Source organism: Monodon monoceros, unplaced genomic scaffold (assembly GCF_005190385.1).
Source record: "Monodon monoceros isolate NGI ecotype Baffin Bay Population unplaced genomic scaffold, NGI_Narwhal_1 Super_Scaffold_18, whole genome shotgun sequence".
NCBI classification, from domain to species: Eukaryota; Metazoa; Chordata; class Mammalia; order Artiodactyla; family Monodontidae; genus Monodon; species Monodon monoceros.
Window position 1 is genome coordinate 87,475,761 of NW_021703774.1, and position 2,867 is coordinate 87,478,627.

Consider the following 2,867-nt stretch of genomic DNA (forward strand, 5'->3'; position numbering starts at 1 on the left):
ACACTAAAAAGCTTTCACTTGATGAAAGTAGGCCAAATCACATGATCCCTGTGAATGAGGGAGTTTAATTTTCTAGCTGAGAAAATATTTTCCATAATTTAGTAAGCTTAAATAATTCACCCATGATGATAAATAAGCCCTTGGGTCAGGATCAGAAGAAACCTCCTGTATCAGCTTATTTTTAAGCAGTACACAAAAATTTTATTATGGAACATTTTCTTGGTTAAATCTTAAGAGTAAAGACAATTAAAACATCCATACTACTTCACCATCTTTCAGGTCTTTTTCTCCTAAATGTACCTTCTAGATTTCTTAGGTGTGCTGTACAATACCTTGGGGTGCTAAAGTTGATGAACACCTTACTCCATTAAGTGAAATAAAACTTCACTTAATGGAGTAAGGTGTTCATCAACTTTAGCACGCTAAGGAAGTGTTATTTAAACTTTGTCCTCATTCTCCTCTCCCACGTTACCAGTAGTAAAATTTATTTAAAAAACAATGAGAAAGAAATACCGTAGTCTAGAGGCACCTGGGAAGGGAGGGAATATGGCTCAGGAGAGATATTAGTCATATTGGAGATTTATGGAGTCTAATTATAAACCCCTTTACCCTCTCCCTGGTTTTAGACTTAGGGTGTGAGGTGTCTGAGATGTGCATGGAGCCTTCACAAACTGACATTTTCTTCCTTTTTTTCCCCTTTTTTGCATGAAACGAAATACAAGTGCTTGGTACTACGTGCTTTTGAGGCTTAAAGAGCCATTAATAAACACGCTGTTTCGGTCGTTGAGGGGGATCGAAATCACTTTTTAATAAATATCGCCAGAAGAATCTCCTCGAAGGGAGACTGAAGTTATTCTCCCTCCCCAGGAGCCCTAAGGGGAAAGAGAGACGGAAGATAATGTCCCCTACTTGCACGTGAGATTTCCCTTTCTCCTCCGACCCCCCTCCGCCTCTACCGCGCAGGTCTGGCCGCCTCGGGAGGTAGCTGGGAGAGAAAGCCACGCTCAGTCCTCCATGGCAAAGTCTTTGGTCTTTTCCTCCTGGTCGCCCACTTTGTAGCGCAGCAGCACGCGTAGGTGACGGTGGTTGTCCTGGGAGGGCAGCAGCGTGATCTCTCCGGAAACGTCCGTATCTTGCTCCACTTGCACAGGCTCGTTCAGGTAGAGGAGTGCCTGCTTCCAGTGCGTGACTGGGTGAAAAGGCGAGGTGGACAGCACCAGGGGTTTCTCCGAGTCCCCTCCGGGGAAGGTCACCTGGAACCAGATGGCAAAGCCGTGCATGTGAGCCGAGCCGTAGCAGCTGAAGCGGAAGCGCCCACCCACCCCCGCTTCCAGCTCCTGCTCCAGGCCGGCGCGGGCCAGCTCCAGCTGAGCAAAGCACTGCGGCCGGGCCAGCACATCCTCGCCGGACAGGCCTTGCACCACGATTTCTGAGTGGCCCATAAGGCAGCGCGTGGCGAAGCTCTCCAGGCAGCTCATGTCCACACCGTAGAGCTGCTTCATCTGGCTCCAGAAGCTTAGGCGCAACTCCAGCATCTGGTCGCTGATGGGCGCCACGAAGAGCTCGGCGGAAGCCGGCAGTAGAAGACCGCCCTCCTTCAGCCACTTGGTCCGCGCGTGGAGCACAGAGCTCAGCATGGACTCGTGCAGGAGTCCGCAGCCCATCCACTCGCTCACGATGGCATCCACCTGCTCCGGCAACTCCACCGTCTCCACTGGCCCCGGCAGGACGTGCACCCGGTCCTCCAGCCCGTTGAGCCGCACCACCTCCCGGGCCTGTTGCCAGATGTCGCTGGCCTCCACCGCGTACACGCGCCGGGCCCCGGCCTGGGCACAGAAGATGCTGAGAATGCCGGTGCCCGCGCCCACGTCCAGCACGGTCTTGCCCCGCAGCGCTGCCCAGTTCCGCAGAATGCCCAGGCGGTAGGCATCGGTGCGGACGCGGTCGGCAATCATCTCCTCGTGGACCGATACATCCGAGTAGCACTGGTAGTACAGCTGGTCTCGCTCCCGCCTAGTCCTCCGGGGTCGTGGCAGGGCCACCTCCAGCTCTCCGCCATCTTCCTCTTCAGTTCCCTCCCCTCCTTCGCCGCCGCCCCCCGACCCAAGCTTTCTTCTCTTGGGCTGCGACATCTTGGCGGCTCGGGCCGGCTCCCGGCGTGCGTTGCGCGACGCGGCGCGAGCTCTAGGAAGCGGGGCCTTCTGGTATTTGTAGTGCGCGCTCGTGGCGCCCGCTTTTGGCGGGGCACTGGGCGAGTGCCCGCCAGATGCCTCTGAGCTGAACTGTGCTTTTTTACCTGCTGCTTTGGTGTCGTGGAATCCGTCTCCCACCACCCCGCACCCATATTCTATGATTTTTTACGTTCCTCCTCCTTCCCTTAGATCCTCGATTCTCTTTTGCTTTCACTCCCTTCCTGAAGTGGACACGCCCACTTAAAACTAATAAATCCATGTTCTGTCATGTCTACTCAACTCCCAGATTTTTTATTACACAGAATTATCTGGGTGGCACCGTTCATACACTACCGCCTCATCTGGACAGTTGCAACTCTTAGAGCTCTCCAAATGTGGAGATTTGGAAATTGCACTACATGTTTTTCTTCTCTGTTTTCAGGGGAGTTAGGATTGCAAAGGTGTAAATGGAACAAAGTTCTCAGGGGAGTTAGGATGCAAAGGTGTAAATGGAACAAAGTAAAAACCCAACGGTGTAAAACCCTGGTTCGGATTCCAGTGAGACCACAAATTAATGGAATGATTAGGGCAAGCTATATAACTACTCTTGCCTTCAGTTACCCATTCACCAGCAGCAAAGAATCTTCAATGCAGTTGAAAAATTAAGTTTCTGGTCTCTATTTTAGCAGAATGGTT

General features: G+C 52.0%; 1 protein-coding gene across 1 annotated transcript; it reads right to left on the reverse strand.

Moving 5' to 3' along the window:
* Positions 1 to 426: 426 nt before the first annotated feature.
* On the reverse strand, positions 427 to 2,360 carry PRMT6 (protein arginine methyltransferase 6). The gene has a single exon (XM_029229453.1). The coding sequence runs from the start codon at positions 2,130 to 2,132 to the stop codon at positions 1,005 to 1,007; it is 1,128 nt and encodes a 375-aa protein (XP_029085286.1). The 5' UTR covers positions 2,133 to 2,360; the 3' UTR covers positions 427 to 1,004.
* Between the last annotated feature and the right edge of the window lie 507 nt (positions 2,361 to 2,867).

What these genes read in the sequence shown, in the direction of transcription:
- PRMT6 (XM_029229453.1), bottom strand. Translation starts at nt 2,132, where the DNA reads ATGTCGCAGCCCAAGAGAAGAAAGCTTGGGTCGGGGGGCGGCGGCGAA.